The sequence below is a fragment of the Cetorhinus maximus genome, chromosome 3 (assembly GCF_964194155.1).
Source record: "Cetorhinus maximus chromosome 3, sCetMax3.hap1.1, whole genome shotgun sequence".
Classification (NCBI taxonomy): Eukaryota; Metazoa; Chordata; class Chondrichthyes; order Lamniformes; family Cetorhinidae; genus Cetorhinus; species Cetorhinus maximus.
The window spans coordinates 169910253-169928817 of record NC_135881.1 but is presented as its reverse complement, the minus strand read 5'-3'; the positions used below and the strand labels follow the sequence as shown (position 1 = coordinate 169928817).

General features: G+C 40.2%; 1 protein-coding gene across 7 annotated transcripts in view; it reads left to right on the top strand.

The window, feature by feature from the left end:
- The window catches only part of kif13a (kinesin family member 13A), a 327451-nt gene that overhangs the window by 113957 nt on the left and 194929 nt on the right, over positions 1-18565 (top strand). For all 7 annotated transcript variants that reach the window (XM_078539266.1, XM_078539264.1, XM_078539265.1 and 4 more), the window contains exon 4: positions 1567-1627. In XM_078539266.1, the coding sequence (XP_078395392.1) occupies positions 1567-1627 (61 nt within the window). The remainder of the gene's footprint in view (positions 1-1566; positions 1628-18565) is intronic.

Here is an 18565-nt window from a genome sequence, read left to right as displayed (position 1 = left end):
TATTTAGCAAATGTTGTCCAATCGCAGAATCATATCTAATGTTGGGCACTATCTAGAGTTTTACAAGGACATGCTGGTTGAGTACGGTCTGTGCCTTGCCCGTTGTGAACAGAGGCTGGGGTACGCTATTTGATATGATCCGCCAGTCTTTGGGGCGTTCGGCCTACATACCTAGCATCACACTGGCACTGAAATTCATATACCACATTACTCACTAGTGTGATGGGCAGAACGTCTTTTTGGCTTGATGGCAGCATCCTGTTAGTGGCAAATGTCACTACTGTTGCTGTTGCATAGTAGTGGTGTGAAATAGCTAGCTTCACCTGTTGCTCAAATCTATGAAATACCTAGCCCTTCCACATGCTTCGACATGTCTTTTTCAGAAATTCATTAAATTGTTGATGAGGTTGCAATAAACAAATTCCCTTTCTATCATGGGGAGGTGGTGAGAGTGGGAATGTTTCAGTGTCTAGTGTTGCAATTAATTGCTTTAGGTTGCATATTTTGCAGATAATTGCAATCTTAAAAATGGTACTCAATTGATGGGGAAACCACACAGTTATGTGTGTTTGAGTTAAGGATCTTAACACTGTCATTACGTTTTTTCTGACTTGTTAATTTTGAATTGCTGCCGAAAGTAATGTTGAAGATTTCCCGCTTCCTAAGTCAGTGCCAGTGGTAGCCTGTGACATGCTATGACATTTCCCTTTAAAGTCTTTAGTTGAGAGATCTGCTTCTTCAAGTTGGATATTCAAGATCCCCTGGTTCTAGTTAATGGAAAAGCAAGAAATTTTCCGAACGTTATGGTCAACTTTGGTCCCTCCATCACAAATGTCAAATATATTGACTCATTTGGTTATTTCTCTTATTATGGGACATTACTTGCACAGAATTTCCAACACTTGTGTCTAAATAAATGATTGTACTTCTAAAATGTAGTGTGAAGCAATTTGAGACATTTTGGGCTGATGAAGCACTAAAGTGTTGCAAGTTTAGAATCGCCCACAGGCTGTAGTGTCTGAGGAATTTATCTTCTGCTATAACTTGGTAATCCGATTTCTTCTACCCCTACCCCCACCTCAAAGAACCAAACTTAAGATGCATTTCAAGTTAATATTACATTGATGTACATCAAATGTTCAGGGCCACCCCTCAGAGCGGTTCAGTATTCTACTTTGTCTACGGATTGTATTTATTGGCTCAGAGGCAAGTAAACGCCTCCAGTTCTAGATCATACTATGCAATCCTTTACACAAAATCCAATAAATGATTGTCCAAGGTGTACTTGTGCACTAGCTAAAAAGTGTGTCTTATTAGAGCATGTGAAGCATTGAATTTTTCTTATTGCCACATAGAATTAAATTTTTCTTTTGGAAAGGCGTGTGCATTTTTAATACCATTTGAGCAAAAGTAGAAGTTTATTTTCTGTGGTGTTTTTCGTGGTGGAATAAAGATTGCCTTCATTTTTTGTAGAGAGGAGAAAGTGCATCAGAAGCTTCAAGAAGTTCAGTTGTATATTTTGTAATTATTACACAGGTGATAATTGGTTTTCATTTTTTTAAATAGGTGTTTGCATTTGACCATTGTTTTTGGTCCATGGATGAAAGCAACAAAGCAAAATATGCAGGTGAGCCTTTTACTAATTGTAAAATTATAAAACCATTTGATTCCATTTGTTGCACATGTTTATATGTGTATATCTTGAGCACTTGTGATAAGATTGTCAATTAATTGTTCTGATAAACTTTTGGATGGATTAACTATTTTACGCTTGATATGGTGAAACTGTCCACGGAAATGCCACCTTCACACTAAAGAACTGATTGTAAATCAATTTACTTTGTAATTAGGGCTTTTTTTTTCTTGAGGCTTTTTAAAAATGTAATAAAAAATTAACTTCCCAGAATTGTTTCACGAACAAGTGGATGAAATTCAATGTATTTGGCTCCATTGAAAATGTAATCTTTTGAACTTAGAGGTATTTTCTCTACATTTTCTTATCTGTCCCCCTCCTCCACCATACTCACCTCTTTATTTTAAAGGTAATGAGTTTCATCAGAAACCTTTTAGAACATAAGAAAAATGAATCCTTGGGCGTTAAAATCATAGTCATGCAAGTTGGACACATTGGATTAAAACAACTCAGGCGATTTAGTTAATTTGTATTTCAAGCTTTTTTATCTGGGGAAACCCAATTTGAATATTTTGTTAGTTGGGGGGTGCTCCCTGGAAACAATGGTGTACTCCTGGAAATCATTTTCTCTAAGAAACCTCCCAAAGGATAACCACACAGTCCTTGCAGGAGGTGTGTTTTATTCGCATACAGAAATAATGTGAACTAAGCCAGAAAAAAATAAATGGGAAAACTGGTTAGAGAGAGCTCCTTGTGTCTCCTGTGACATCCTTAGGCAGTCCAGGGACCCCACTTTGAACTTTGGTGTGTATTTATGAATTATAAGTTAACAATATGAACAGCATTAACAACTTGTGAGCTACTGTATATAGTTTTAAGATATTCTTTGTGCAGTTTGCACAATGGATAAATTTGGTTTTTATTTGCCAATGTCAATGTATTTTTCCTCATGGATGTGACAGCAGAACCCTAAAGGAACTCCTGGATGAGCATTGGTTTTGGATGAGGCTTACAAATATTATCACAAATACTTGAGTGGATGCAAGCCATCAAACTGCCTCACTGTAGATCACAATGCTCTTTTCTTACGGTACAGTTGCAAGTGTATTGCAATCAGCCAAAATTAGCTTGACGTATTTCCCAACTAAATTTAAACCATAGCCGTTATATAGTTCATAGCCAGCCCTTAGCTTTTGGTGGCATAACTGTCCTCCAGGGTTTGTTAAAACTGGTGAAATTCATTTGTGGAGAAGCAGTGAGGAATCTGCTCATCAGCTCCCTTCAGTATTTTACTATCTCATTTAGATTGCACTTTTTTTTGGTCAGTTTCTCCTGACAGAGCTGATTCCTGCTGGGTTATGGTTTCACAAACACCTGGCACTCTGCAACCTTGGGTGCTGCACAAGCAGCCAATTTTCTATTACAAACCAAGTTGATTGGCATTGCTGGGTTGTTCAACCCTGGGGACCATCATAGCGGAATCCAATCTTTTCCTCACGGAACTGTTTCCAGTTGGAATCACTTGGACGCCAGTTGGTACTTCGAACCGAGATGGAATTATTCCTCTCCTTCCCTAGCTCAGGCATGTTTCAGGCCAATTATCATATCTGATATTACTTGAGACCAACTAATTTAGCACAGACTGGGAATCTAATCTGAGAATGCCTGGTCCTAAATGGCTTAGTGCTACACCTGGTAATGCCTTTCCTTGCTACTTGATTCCTTATGTGACTTTATCTTTTTTATCTTGTGTTGTATTTTCTCTGTTTCTTTACATTTTCCCCTCATCACCCCCACCACGTAAAAATCATTGTTTTATGGTATAAAAACCAGAAAATGCTGGTAATGTTTTTACCCCTGTTTGTTAGTCTGTTTGCCTGTAAACAATATATCTCAAAAACTAATGGACAGATTTTTAAAAAAAAACTTGGTACACAGTATGTATGTGGGCCACTTGGTATGGCCCATGGACAAACAGATATTAGTTTGTTGGCGAAGATACGGGTCGGGGTTTGGACCAGATTCTGAAGGGTTCCGCTAATGTTACGAGATAGGGCGAATTTACTTTTTTTTAAAGAATGTTGCTGGTTGTTTTATGTAGGATGTTGTGGATTGTCTCAGCTGCTTTGGTGGAATTTGCCACAGCTGAAAAAAAATGTGAGTAGAGTTTTCAGAGCAGATTGTTGCATGTGGATTGGCCTGAAGCCTCCTCAGTGAGATGGATACAAAGATTCCTTTTTTCAGCTTTACAGTTAAAGAGCATCAACAGGGAAAAGGCAGGGAAAAGCCTCAAAAATGAACTGCGCAATTGTAATAATGTGTTAACACAGCATGGCGGAGGTATGCGCTATACCCCTTCACATGTTATTTCTGTTCTTGTTTCGGATTTCAAGCATCTGCATTATTTTGCTTTTGTATTATTGTTTTATGGTGTTGTGGATGGAAGAAAGTCAAAGGGGATGAGGATAAAGAAGTGTATGGAATTAATATTGTAAGGTGTAGAATACAATGGAATCGAGCAGAGAAGTCAAATGTATGAAAAATGGCAAGCAGCAAAAGACCAACAGGTCCAATAAGCCTACCCACATTTATAGCTAGAGCATCATGGCTTTATTTTTCCTCTGTGAACCCACCACCCCCCACCCCCTTCACGACCACCTTCAAATATAATCTACTGAGTGACCCAAGTAACCAGAAGAAACTCAGGGCCAGCAACAGTAAGAGGAGAAACAAAAATTGGAAAATCCTGTGGCCCCTCGCCACCCCACCCCTGTCCTTGTGTGTTCATAACCAGCCCAAGAGCATTATTTGGGACAGCTATACAAATAGCTAGCTAGGAGGGTAGCACCTGAAGTTGCATTTGTTAAGCAAAGCAGCAGAACGTAAATTTCTTCTGCACAGAATCCCTTCAAATATTATTACGGAATTTTATGTGCACACGTGTGTTATGGCACAGTGGATGGTAAATGCTGAACTGCTCAAATCCCAGAGGATAACTTGAAACAGCTGCCACAACTGTTTTGCAATTTGTATTTTTATTTCGAGACACGTGCCTTGAATTCAGTAGTAATAAGTCCACCTTAGAGGTTTTTTTACAAAACTAAATTAAACATTTATTAATTAAAGAAAATATTTTAAGCACCTGCATAGGTTTACAAATTGCTACTTTAATAGCTCCTAAATCCCCTAATTAACCTGATTCCCAGTTATACCTCCATTAAGGCAACAGTAAAAACAAAATAAATTTCAACAGGCCCAGGCAAAGCACACAATACCCTGGACATTGATATTCACAGTGAGTCTTCTTAGCTTCGGTTCCTGCAGACAGCAGCTTGATGCATAGAGGCTGGAGGCTTTGCACACTTGTTAGATCTTAGAATGCCTCCCCCCTTACACATAGGGTAGGATCTTCCGATCAGCAAGCGGGGGCGGGGCCCGCTCGCCGACGCGTAAAATGATATGGGATGACATCGGGTGGAACTCCCAACGTCACCTTGCGTCATTTCCATTTTCAGGTCGGCGGGGGCGCAGCCAAGTCAGCTGCGCGCCCGCCAACCTGTCAATTGCCTATTGAGGCCATTGAAAAACTAATTAAGGTCGTTAATGGACCTACCCGTCCAACTTTAAGGTCAGCGGGCAGGCCAGGAGCCCTGGCGAGCTTCGGAAAAAGCATGAAACCTCATTCATGGGCGGGATGAGGTTTCATGAGGGTATTTAAATTTTCAAGAAAGGTTTCAATAAAACTTATGGACATGTCCCAGCTCATATGACAGTGTCACATGAGGGGGGGACATGGCAGGGAAAATTTTTAAACATGTCTAATAAAAGTTTTGAATCAGAGCTGATCTCCCTGAGGCAGCACTTAGCCTCAGGGAGATCTGTGCACACGCGCGAAAGAACGCACTCCTAACCGAGGGAATCCCCCCCACCTGCATAGGGAGCGCATCGCGCTTCCTGGCGGATGTCAAACTGGGCGGGCCAATTAAGGCCCGCCCACGTAAAATGGCAGTGCACCCCCGATTGGGGGCACTGATCGGAGGCGTGCCCGCTCCCACACTTCTCCCCACTGATGGGGGGAGAATTTTCCCTATAACCTCATATCCTGTATACATGTTTCACCCCTTTTAATGTAAATTCCATTGTTCCGATATGCCTTTTCAACTTCAATTTTTCCATAATACAAATCTATCATAGTATTCATATTATCAGTAACCTTTGGAAAAATAAACACACTGTTTGATTTAGCTTCATATGGCTAGGTGTAATATCTCATCACATCTTTGAAATTCAAGCCACTCTGGTTTATCTAAAAATGCAAATGTTTCTCACGCCTCTCTTCCTAAAACTTCAGCCATGTTTACGTTTTTAGCACTTCGAACCTAGCTTCCCTCTTGATAACTCAAAAACTCCAGACCAGCTATCTTCAATTCAATTAAATCCCCCACACATATCCACACAGGAAAACTAATCCCGACCCCACTATTAACCTGCCTTTACAATAAATCACAATAATATTATGAAAAAAATTACATTTTCGTAACACGTGATTTGCACAATTGTGAAGTGAGCACTCAATTCATGATCAAATATTGTGGGAACACTGCTGATGTTTTTTATGAATATGTAATCTTTTTGTAACCTTACGAGATGTAACCTTCTGCCCCATTGTGACCCATAAATTGATGAAAAAGCTCATGTTTGGAAATGACCTCTCTGCAACCATAGTTCATGAAAGGAATCAGTCCACTTGTACACACAAAACATTGGCCATTAACAGGGGAAAGCCACCTATTTTATACTGCAAGAGTTGTGTGGGGTTAATTCACATTTGTTTGGCACATTGTAGCTTGGGGCATAACTAGAAATGACCTGAAGCTTTTGATGAGCTTCAAGTATTTTAAGTTATCTTTGTAATGACAGAAAAATGGTGCTGGGGCACTTTATTTTTTAAAAGAGGAGGAAATATAACAGGACTTCCACTTTTTAAGAATAAAGGAATTGGTACAAAGCAACACTGGCTTGCTTGCTCCCACCTCCTCCGAGTTAAGGAATAGTGAGACTATCTTGTGTGTCACTGTCTGAGTTTGGCTTTGAAACAGGATTGCACCAAAAATGGGCAGGAATGTGCAGCTGCAGTCTGATCAGCCTGCCTATATTTAAAATGGTGGCCCTGTGTGTAGCATAATCCTGCTTGTGAAATGTCAACATTTTGTGTAGTTTTTCCTTTTATTTTTATTTCTTAGTAATTAGCTCTTAATATTTCCAGTTAATCAATGTCATTCTTAATCCCACACTATCAGTGTTATTCCATTGTCAGCTTCATGGATTGCGCCAGCTATTTGTTGCCAGCCAGGGCAGCCATGCTGCAGAAGATTATTCTCAGCAATGAAGCTTGGAGGTGACCAATAGCCTCATTTGAGAAGTTCAGATGACTTTTGATCTGAGCATTTTACTGCTCATTTAAAGTTAGGTTTATCAGTTTTGGGGAACTAAACATTTTTAAATCTCCTTGTTATCTTTTCTAAGAACTGAGCATTCCTGATTCAGTGCAACATAACAGAGTTAAAATGCCCACTACTTTCCTCCCACTGAAATGTTTCCATTCGCCAATACAGGCGCATTGATGGCATTTCAGAATTACTTTGCCTCCAATTTTACATGAATCAGGCAGTTTTGCATTGCGGTCTAGAGAATCTGTTCCAATTAGGTCAAACTTGTCTCTTTTCAGCTCCTTATAGTGGGCAAGTATGCTGCTCATGCCATCAATTTGGATTGAATTGAGCCAAATTTCCAGAGGTGGGAGTGTTTTCATCTACCCGTCACCGTGCTTGTATATTGCTGCTATGTTTTTGTGAAGGGTTTTGTTTTGTTGTCCATTTGCTCATCTGACAGAATGTTGGGGACCTATGTCAAGACCTTGGTGTCTTATTCTCATTGGCCAGAATTTTTCCTTCGGTGAGCTGGGGGCAGGGCCCGCTCCCGACGTCATCCCGCCCTATTTAAATATTCAGGAAGGCGGGAGGACAGCGCAATCAGCTGTCCACCCGCCGACCTGTCAATGGCCAATCGAGGCCATTGACAGGATAATTAAGCCAATTAAAGGCCCTGCCCATCCAACCTTAAGGCTGGCGGGCAGGCCAGGAGCCCCAGTGGACTTCTGAAAAAATATGAAACCTCATACACTGGCGAGTTGGCCCGCCCACTCAAAATAGGAGCGGGGCCTGTTTCGGCGGCAGCGATTAGCTGCCCGCCCGCCGCTGAGCCGGTGGGGCCCGCCCCCACCCATCAAGGGCAAAATTCTGCCCATTGTCTGAAGAAAAATGAGAGGAACTTAGTGTCTCCTCAGCTCTCCGAATTTGCATGAATGCTTCCCCTGGATTGGAATTAAAATGGGGATCTTTGCGTTTGGTGAGATCCAGGTCCAGTCACACTCTGCTATAGTGCATTGCTAAACCAGTATACAGTGTTGCCACATAGCCCAATCACTTACGTTTTCACAGCACAGTATTATTAAACATTATTTGTTTCAATGTACTATATGATGGTATTACAACAAGGATGATGTAAAGAGCTTTGAAGACTGAATGTCAGGCAACCACCATGTACAAGCTTCCTTACCGAGGGGCAAAGAGGCATTTCTTCCTATCTCTTGTTAAGAAGTTTGCGTTGCTCATATATTTATTGTGAGAACAAAGTGTTTTTCATCCGTTGCTTGTTTCCCAGCACTACTAAGTTCATGTATGATGCAAGAAAGAGAGAAGAATCTGCAGTCTACATCATAACTTTGAATCAAAATGTATAACAAAAAGTGAGATCATTGCTGAGGTGTGAGCATGTGTAGCAGCAAACACCACAGTGTTTTCTAGTGCTGTTCTTAACTAGAGTCTTTGACTTTGCAATTGCAACTTGAAAACTCAGAGATTGGCGTATTTGTGCTTGTGGAACTAACTGATAACCTGGAAACTTCAATCTTGATGAGCGAAATGTAACTGACTTATTTAGACATCAGTTTTACCTCTATCATATTGCATTTACATAGGGAATAATTAAGGTAATTTGGGAATGGTTTGGCACAACATGAAAGGCCCTCATTGAAAATTACCCAGTTGAGTATATAGTACAGCTGCAAGTTTATTCATTTAATAACAGTTATGGAGCAGGTCAAAGACTGGGAATTCTGCAACGAGTAACTTACCTCCTGACTTCCTAAGGCCTGTCCACCATCTAAAAGGAATACTATCCACTTGCCTGGATCGGTCCGGTTCCAACAACACTCAAGAACCTTGACACCATCAAAGACAGAGCAGCCCCCTTGATCGGCACTCTATCTGCCATATTAAAAAACATTCATTCCCTCCACCACCGACGCACAGTGGCAGCAGTGTGTGCACGATGCACAGCAGCAACTCACCAAGGTTCTTTCAGCAGTACCTTTCAAATACGTGACCTTGACCACCTAGAAGGACAAGGGCAGCAGACAGATGGGAATACCACCACTTGCAATTTCCCCTCCCAGCCACACTTAGAGCTATATTGCTGTTCCTTCACTTTTGTTGGATCAAATTCATTGAACTCCCTTCCTAACAGCATTGTGGATGGAACCTGCACCCGATGGACTGCCGTGGTTCAAGAAGGCATCTCACCACCACTTCTTCAAGGGCAATTAAGGATGGACAACAAGCGCTGGCCATGCCAGCGATGTCCATGTCGCATGAAAAAATACCGGATAACAAGATTATTCAAATGTGGATTAGTTTCATTAATATACTAATCTACAGGTATTTACCAACTAGTTCAGAATCTCAGCTTTCTCATCAAGTCTTACAACTCCATTAATATAATCTGGGGAAGGAGTAAATAGTGGATGGATTTGAATTTCTTATTTAATTACACGAATGAGGTCACCATTTTCTCATACATAAAATATACAAATATCATATCCGAGCATATGTAAACTCTGCTTGTGGCAGGACAGTGTGGTTAATCAGATTATTATGGCATTCTAGGAACAGAAAGGGAAGGGGAGAGAAGTGGTAATTACTGAGGTCGTTTTCCTGATATATATTAATGCAGATGATACAAAACTTGAAGGCATTTTAAACTGTGAGGAGGACAGTGTAGACCTTCAAAGGAACATAGACAAGTTGGTAAAATGGACAGACACGTGGCAGATGAAGTTCAATGCGGAGAAATGTGAAGTCATTCATTTTGGTAGGAAGAACAGACAATATAAAACAGGGTACTATTCTAAAGAGGGTACACGAGCAGAGTGATCTGGGCGTATATGTGCATAACTCATTAAAAGTGGCAGGACATGTTGAGAGAGTGGTTAATAAAGCATGCAGGATCTTAGGCTTTATTAATAGGGACATTGAGTATAAGAGCAAGGAGTTTATGTTGAACATGTATAAGGCCCTAGTTTGGTCTCAGTTGGAGTATTGCATCCAGTTCTGGGCCCAACACTTTACGAAGGATGTGAAGGCATTGAAGAGCGTGCAGAAAAGGCTCTCGCGAATGGTTCCCGGGATGAGGAGCTTCAGTTATGAAGATGGACTGGAGAAGTTAGGACTGTTTGCTTTGGAAAAGAGAAGGTTGAGAGGAGATTTGACAGAAGTATTCAAAAAAATGAGAGGTCTGGACAGAGTAGATGGGGAGAGACTATTCCCGCTCATGAAAGGATTGAGAACGAGGGCACAGATTTAAAGTAATTGGCAAAAGAAGCAAAAACGATATGCGAAATAACTTTTTCATGGAGCTCATGGATAGGGTCTGGAGCGCACTTCCTGAGATGGAGGCAGGTTCAATTGAGGGATTCAAAAGGGAATAAGGCTGTTATTTGAAAAGGAACAATGTACAGGGTTACAGGGAGAAGGCAGGAGAATGGCACTAGGTGAATTGCTCATTCAGGGAGCTGGTGCACACACGATGGGCCAAATGGCCTCCTTCTGTGCTGTAATGATCCTGTGAAGCCAAACCAAATAATGTACGGGCAAAGCATCTTGTATGTCTGTGATGCCAGATCTGCTGTTTAAATAAATACCATATCCAGTAGCTTTTAGTTAGGCTGGAAGTATAAAGTATATGCAGTTTTTAAATATGAAGAGTACTTTCTGAACCACAGAAAGCAAAATCATTGTTTTCAGATTCTTTGGTGACTGGATATCACAGCAACAGCTCAACTTCAGGTCATTCCTGCAGTCACTTAGGAAGTAAAATAATTCCCTATCTTGCGAGCTGAACAGTACCACTCATGGTATAAATGTTAGTTCTTTAGATTCACATTGCAGTATTTAATATGTAATTGAGTTGATTCATTTAGAAATCAAAAGACTGGAAATCTGAAGTCTTGCTGCAGTTGTATAGAGCATTGGTGAGACTGCACCTGGAGCATTGTGTACAGTTTTGGCCTTACCTAAGGGAAGGTATAATTGCCATAGAGGGAGTGCACAGAAGGTTCACCAGCTAACCCCTGGGATGGCGGGATTGTCCTATGAGGAGAGGTTGAGGAGACTGGGCTTGTATCCTCAAGAGTTTAGAAGAATGAGAGGTGATCTCATTGACGCATACAGCATTCTTACAGAGCTCAACATGGTAGATATGGGAAGGATGTTTCCCCTGGCTGGGACGTTTAGGACCAGGGGACACAGTCTTATAAAAAGAAATCGGCCAGTTAGGACTGAGATGAGGAGCAATTTCTTCACTGAGGGTGGTGATTCTTTGGAATTCTCTACCCAAGGGGGCGGTGAAGCCTCAGTCATTGAGTGTATTCAAGACACAGATGGATAGATTTCTGAACGTTAATGATATCAAGGGATATGGAGCAGATGATGGCATTGTGGCCATGTCACTGAAATAGTAATCCAGAGGCCCAGACTAATGCTCTGGGGAAATGGGTTCAAATTCCACCACTGCAGCTGGTGGAATTTGAATTCAGTTAAAAAACCTGGAATATAAACTTAGTCTCGCTAATAGTCATCATAAAAACAAACCCTAACTGGAAAGAAATCTGCTGTCCTTACCTGGTATGGATGTGACTCCAGGCCCACAGCAATGTGGTTGACATTGAAATGTTCAGTTCAGGACAATTAGCATGGACAACAAATGCTGTCCTTGTTAGGAACACTCACATCCCATGAAAGAATAAAGAAGCAAAACTATAGGAATAGTCTGGGAAAATGGCCTTGAGGTGGAAGATCAGCCGTGGCCTAATTGAATGGCAGAGCAGGCTTGAGGGCTGAATGGCCTACTACTCCTATGTTCCGAAATTTTTAAAAATGCTGAAAAAAAATAGGTCAGTCAGCACCTGAAGATAAAAAAGCATGTACCAGGTGGATGTCCTGTGTCTGAACCCATTCATAAATTACTAAGTGTAAAGAATATTTTCTATAAATTAATCATAGTACTTTTGCAAATTTGACTTATTCCTATATCATATCACAGTTTCTTTCTGGTGCTGTTGTATCCCTATGTGCCTATCTGATATTATCTTTTGCATGTAGTTTTATTTCTTTCTGTTTCTCTCTATCTCCTTTTTTTTTCACGTTTTCTCACTCTTTTGCTCCCTTTCCTGTCCTTGCTCCCTCCCACACTGAAAGTGCTGACTGCTGCTTGAGTGTGTTTCCACGAGCGTCAGTTGCACTCCATTAGCTCACCCAGGAATGATGCTTCCTTGTAGGAGTGAGTTTTAGCTAGTTATTTAACCATGATATTGCAACCAATCCCAATCCCGACCTTACTGGGAATCCACCTGCTTGCTTTCCAGTAGCTGTTGCCTGATAGCAATCCTTGTTATATGTTTTTAAAGTAATTCTCCCTCCTCTGGCATTGAGGTCAAATTTATTGTCCTTATCACTGACTTTACCACTGCAAGCGATTTTCCCCATCAACATTTCCAGTGTTTGTTTTTCAGACAATGAAAGATGGAAATGTTGAACTGCATATGGAAATGTTGAACTGCATTTCCTATGCTTTGCAGAACTGTATTACCGCTTGTTGGCAGCTAAATTTCAGCTCTCCCGCAGTGCTGTACCATGTGCAACTCTGAATGTGGTACATTGACTTTTGTTCCCCTAAAGTTAGTTCCTTGCAGATGACCATTTCTTTACATTGTCCATACACTTAAAAATTAATGAACTCTGCTTGGTTATCATGTATATTACTTATTACATTCATATTACATTGTCATTACAATTGAAAATACATAATACAACCTGACTTTGTTAAAAATAGCTTTTTTTTGTCTTCACCTTTGACTCTGCTCAGATGCTACTGTTTGCAAAGGAACACTAAAATTAAACTCCCAAAAATGAATTAAACACATGAAGGAAATGTAGTAGTTCAATTTTCAGCCATGCATTACAATTCATTGCAAACCTTTGAAAGCAAATATGTATGTGTTGATTATAGATGAGACATGCAATGTTTTTGGTTGTGTCTTTTTCCTAATGCTTTCAGTAATACAGAAAACCTAGGAACGATATTTGCACATCAGCTTTATTTACCACTGTTTAGGCTTTCTTTTTAACAAGTTAATTTTAATGAGTTAACGCCATTTGTTTAAAGGCACCACAGTTTGTGAATTGAGGCTTCATTGAGTAATTAAAGGTTTATTAACAAACATGATTGTCTTTTTAAAATTCTTGTAACCCTGAACCCAGGATCTCATGACAAAGCGATGATTCATCCAATTATCTGAACCTGAAATGATTCCAGACCAGCTCTTTATATTTCATTTTTGCATGACAGATCAGCTTTATAAATGGTAATTAGATGCATTGCTGTTATATTCTGTATATTTAAACCACTGGCACACGTATTTGATTCAGAAACTGTGTTAACCTTCCGCTGCAAAGAATCACCAGCATGAAATCACAACTGAGGCTTTTAATATTAATATTAATATTTTATATTCATTTTAAATTAGCTCTGTTTCCTGCAGGTTGTCTACAGTTAGCTCTTTTACTAATTTAAGGAAATAAAGTATTCTGAAATTCATAATGCCACAAGTGATCATGCTGATAATTTTGTATTTCATGTTTTTTAAACTATGTGCAATTAATACTTATAAATGCACAGACAGCTCTTGCATGTTGATAATATCTCGCAGCTTAATCCATGAAGCATTCAGTGAAATTATGACCAGTGTTAACTATGCAACATGAGCGATTTTTATCCCAGGTATATTGGTCCAAACTCTTTCAAAGCTTCCCTTTATGCTCAAACTCTTGGATCGATGTTTCAAAGAAAATTCATGTTCATGTCCAAGTCAGTGTGTGTCTTGGCTATTTAACTTCAATCACTTATATTTTTCATTTTATTTGACTTATTCAAAAACACTTTTTGTTTAAAGAAAGCTGTTTTCAACTATTTCCTCTAACAATAGAGACACTGATTTATAGACAGGAAATATATACAACCGTAGTCACATCCGACTATTGGTCTTCTAAATCAGCACAATTTGTGAACTTGATCAATGGTCAATTCTGGATTGGTGAAACTGGTTCACAGTTGCTCCTTGTGAGTCATTGGAAGCTGACGAGTCGGATGGTTTTCAGCTTTTGCTGAACTTTTTGTAGAAATCAGGTGTTTTTCAGAAAGCATAATTGTGTTTGGTTGTGCCACTGACCTCTAGCACAACCACACTTAGATTGTTTGACATGGCCCAGTACAATGATTTGAACCTGGCAGCTTCAAAGTCAGTAAGTTTTTATCGCTGAGTGGTTTATTGGCTCATTAGGTTTCTTTTCAAATTGTATGACATAAATTGAACTGCCTATTACTTTGTTCAAGGAGCACTTCAGAATTAATTTTCTCTCCAGAAAAAGTATAGATGTAGACAGAAACAGCGATCAGTCTTTGAGTTAATATATTTTCTTGCAGGTAGTCAGAATATTGAAGATTCCTGGTATATCAACAAGGGCGATAACTTGTAGGAGCTTCTGATTATGCATTTTCTTGCAGAATTACTTTGTTGAAGTCTAGGTCACTAATTGTGGAATGTATTTTGCTGCAAGGAATAACAGCTCAATATGTAAAAATCTGTGCACTGCAGGCTGCAGTTCGCAGCTTCAGTCTGATGGCTGGCGAGGATCCTGAGAAGTCAGCATTATGAAAACCCTGACAACTGCCTGTATAGACGAGCTGAGTGTGAAACTAGCCCTTGAGCAGAAAAATGACAGCTAGAGCCACCAAAGGCAAAAATTATGTCCTTGGGTTACAGCATGGGGAGGCACTAGTAAAAACTGCCTTTTCAGCTGTGTCTTTGTACATTCCTGCAGTGCTGTAAAGTTATTGTTAACATGTTAAAACCAACACTGAAGTGGCTAGACTAACAGCAGCAAAGACATAATCATTAATGTTTCATAAATGGCCTTTCCCTTAATTTTTTTCCCATAGCCCCCCTACAGCTGAAACTATGTCTCATTCTGGTTGCTAGTCCGGGTGGTCACACTTGAACAATGGATATAGACATGGAGTATGAAATAGTACCAAATCCAATTTTATTATTACTTGGGTTCTGCCTACACCTTTTCTGGCAGGAACAGAGAAGCCAAGAATGGGAATCCTAGTTTCTAACAGGTTTAGCACCTCTTCTTTATTGAATGAACCAATTGCTTGTGGTTGTGTGGGCTCAGGGCTCAGTGATATACCACATGATTAATTTACCCTTGTCCATCACAAGCAGCAGCGGAGATCTTAATTTTTTTTTAATACTGTAATTTTTTTTGAAAATACTAATGTTTTTGGGATGTGGCTGATGTTGATGAGGCCAAACTTATTGCCCATCCCTAAAGCAGGAGTTCACTCCAGCTATTTCCTCGAATGATAGTGCTGCTTTTAGAAAAAAATTGTAATGAATATCAACCAAAATCAGAGTAAAATTGAAAGACTGGTGAAACAGTTACAAAGAACTGGGGTTGAATTTGCTTTTAATGGAAATACTGATGCTGAAACTCCATTCTTTGTATTTCTGACACATGGTAATTATTAGTGGCATGGCTGTGTTTCCACCAGATATTCCATATTTACTTCAATTATAGTTTTAAATGTAACTGAATTTTTCATTTTTTTTAAACTTAAAATGATCCTTTTGTTGCTGCCCATTTTAGGAATTTGTTTCAACTTGATGATGCCAGATTTCACTTGGCATTAGTCCAGGAATTGTAGCTGAAGTAACATTTTCAATGTACTTTTCTCCTTAGATAACTTAGTAAAGTTTATGAGAAGTGACTGATGGAAGAAGCAGAAATGCATGCTGCATCTTACACAGAGGGAAATGTATTTTAGAACATGTTTTGGTGAATGATTTTTCTCCAACTTTTCTAACTTTTTCATTGGCACTGCTTTATTTCCACTTAAAAAAGATACGTGCTGTGATTGTTAATAGGGGCCCTTCCAGACAATGTACTCCGTCTCAGTGGAGAAGGAGGTCATTTGGAAAATGTAACTACTCGGATGATAAATGTCAGCTTGTATTTTGTAAAATCAAGTTAGCCAGCAGTGGAAACAAGAGCAGCAGAGTAGTAATTAGATGTTTACGCTGCATCTTGAAATAAAACAGTGACTGATTTGAGGGTAACGTGATGGATTTGGAGTGGAGTGGGGGGTGGGGGAGAAAAGAGAACAGAGAGCCATGCAACTTTGTTGCTGACATGATTGCCATGACAATGCCGGAATGCAAGTTCCTGAAGGGGGTTCACTAAGACACGCTATCTTTTAAAATACTAAGTGTATCCTTATGTGCGGGTGATTTTACAATTGGTTACTGCTAACTTAATTTTAACTTTGCTGCCTTCTTCATGTCATTAATTACTCCGAGTGGAGATTTGCTATGGAGGACACATGAAGCTATATATGTATATGTTAATGCAGGTAATCATTATTAAACCACTCTCTCCCCCCCCCCCGCCCGATCCCTTAAAAAGAAGAGCGGCTTACTGTGGCTTCATTTTTTGCAGGAGCTTTCCATTTTTTTTAATAAGTAAAAAGTTGTAAAACATTTCTGTTGAGTTCACATTTTAAAATGTTCTCATCATTAGGACAACCCCCTCATCCCAGGGACCAACCTGGTGAACCTTCGCTGTATTGTCTCCAATGCAAGTATATCCTTCCTTAAATATGGAGATCAGAACTGTGCACAGTATTCCAGATGTGGTCTCACCAATTGCTGTTGATGTGAAATGAGTGATTTGAAGGGATATTGAATTCAGTAGCGTGAGCTGAATTAACACGGATACATTAATTTGTACCCAGTTACTCTTACTGTTGCACTTTTTGGGGCTACATTCCTTTCATCCTGCAGATGAGTCAGAAATCAAAATGAGGGCTGGCTAGTATAGCACTGCTACTCTTGTCTATCTATTTTCCTGTTACCTGTCCCACTCTACCCTGAAGGTAGTGGTCCTTGTTTGGGTGCAATTGTGTAGATGGTAGTGCTTTGCTAGCTCACTGTAGTGGCAGTTTTCATGTTGGAGCCCAGATGCAAAATGTTAGCGGTCTTTCCAATCATGAATGTGTTCCAGGTTGATCACATTCCTTTTCAAAACTCGTACATGTGCATTTTACATCAAGTGTCAATGGATTGGGATCAGGAAGAGGAACCCTAGCCTTTATTTTTGCATGTGTTTTTCGGCTCCAGTTAACTATCTGTTCAAAAATACGCCTCCAGAACACAAGAAATAGGAGCAGGAGTGTACCATGTTGCCTGTCGAGCTTCCTCCCCCATTCAATAAGATCATGGCTGATCTTGGGCTTAAACTCCACTTTCTTGATTCCCTGAGATGCGAATAATCTTGTCTGTCCCAGCCTTAAATGTATTCAGCAATGAAGCATCCACAACATTCTGGGATAGGAAATTCCAAAGATTCATCACCCTTTTGAGTGAAGTAATTTCTCCTCATCTCAGTTCTAACTGATAGGTCCTTTTATCCTGGGACTGTACCCCTGTGTTTTGGACTCCCCAGCCACTAGAAATGATCTGTGTCCACCCTACCAAATCCCGTCAGCATCTTGTATGTTTCAATGATACTCCCTCTCATTCTCCTCGACTCCAGAGAATATAATCCCAATTTACTCAGCCTCTCATCATTAGGACAACCCCATAATCCCAAGGACCAATATAGTGAACCTTTGCTGTATTTCCTTCAAGACAAGTATATCCTTCCTTAAATATGGAAACCAAAACTGTGCACAGTATTCCAGATGTGGTCTCACCAAAGCCAATTGTAGCAAGACTTCTTCAATCCTGTACTCCAATCCCTTTGCAATAAAGGCCAACATGCCAATTGCCATCGTAATTGCTTTTTAAAGTATTCATTAGTGGGATGTGGGTGTCGGTGGCTAGACCAGCATTCACTGCCCATCCCTAATTACCCTTCAGAAAGTGGTGGTGTGCTGCCTTCTTGAACCGCTGCAGTCTGTGTGTTGTAGGAACACCCACAATGCTGTTTGGGAGGGAGTTCCAGGATTTAGACCCAGCAACAGTGAAGGAACAGCGATATAGTTCCAAATCAGGATGTGTGTGGCCTGGAGGGGAATTTGCAGGTGGTAATCTCTGAAGGCGGAGGGTCACGTTAGTGAGGTGGTGAAAAAGGCATATGGGACACTTGCCTTTATCATTCAAGGCATGGATTACAAAAGTAGGGAGGTCATGTTGGAGTTATATAGAACGTTGGTGAGGCCACAGCTGGAGTACAGCGTGCAGTTCTGGTCGTCACATTATAGGAAGGATTTGATTGCACTGGAGGGGGGTGCAGAGGAGATTCACCAGGATGTTGCCTGGGATGAAACATTTAAGTTACAAAGAGAGGTTGGATAGACTTGGGTTGTTTTCGTTGGAGCAGAGAAGACTGAGGGGCAACCTGATCGAGGTGTACAAGATAATGAGGGGCATGGTCAGGGTGGATAGGGAGCAGCTGTTCCCCTTAGTTGAAG